Source organism: Crocuta crocuta, unplaced genomic scaffold (genome assembly GCF_008692635.1).
Source record: "Crocuta crocuta isolate KB4526 unplaced genomic scaffold, BGI_CrCroc_1.0 scaffold440, whole genome shotgun sequence".
Taxonomy (NCBI): Eukaryota; Metazoa; Chordata; class Mammalia; order Carnivora; family Hyaenidae; genus Crocuta; species Crocuta crocuta.
The window spans coordinates 787,852-788,083 of NW_027527457.1; the positions used below are offsets into that span (position 1 = coordinate 787,852).

General features: G+C 60.3%; 2 protein-coding genes across 5 annotated transcripts in view; one reads left to right on the forward strand and one right to left on the reverse strand.

The window, feature by feature from the left end:
- Positions 1-232, forward strand: part of NHSL2 (NHS like 2) — an 80,117-nt gene that overhangs the window by 67,516 nt on the left and 12,369 nt on the right. The window lies entirely within an intron of this gene.
- The window catches only part of RTL5 (retrotransposon Gag like 5), a gene marked incomplete at its 5' end in the record, with an annotated part of 3,990 nt that extends 3,758 nt beyond the window's left edge, over positions 1-232 (reverse strand). The window contains 1 exon segment of the mRNA XM_077763364.1: positions 1-232. This exon segment is cut by the window's left edge and continues 2 nt beyond it. Within this exon segment, the coding sequence (XP_077619490.1) occupies positions 1-232 (232 nt within the window).

The following is a 232-nucleotide window of genomic DNA, read 5'->3' on the forward strand; positions in this document are numbered from 1 at the left end:
GAACTGCGTCGATCTCGCTCAGCGGGAACTCAAAGTTCTCCTCGGCAAGGACCGGCACCACCGGCACTGGCCAGCGGATGTAGCTCGACACGTTGCCCCGCAAGGAATTGACCTCGGCTAGGGCTCTTCCGAGCTGAAGGCCCAAATTGGCGTTCTCCCCGCGAAGGGCATTTAATTCTTCTCGCAGGGCCACGTTCGCCATGCGCAGGCTGTTTAGATTTCCTGCGGCCTC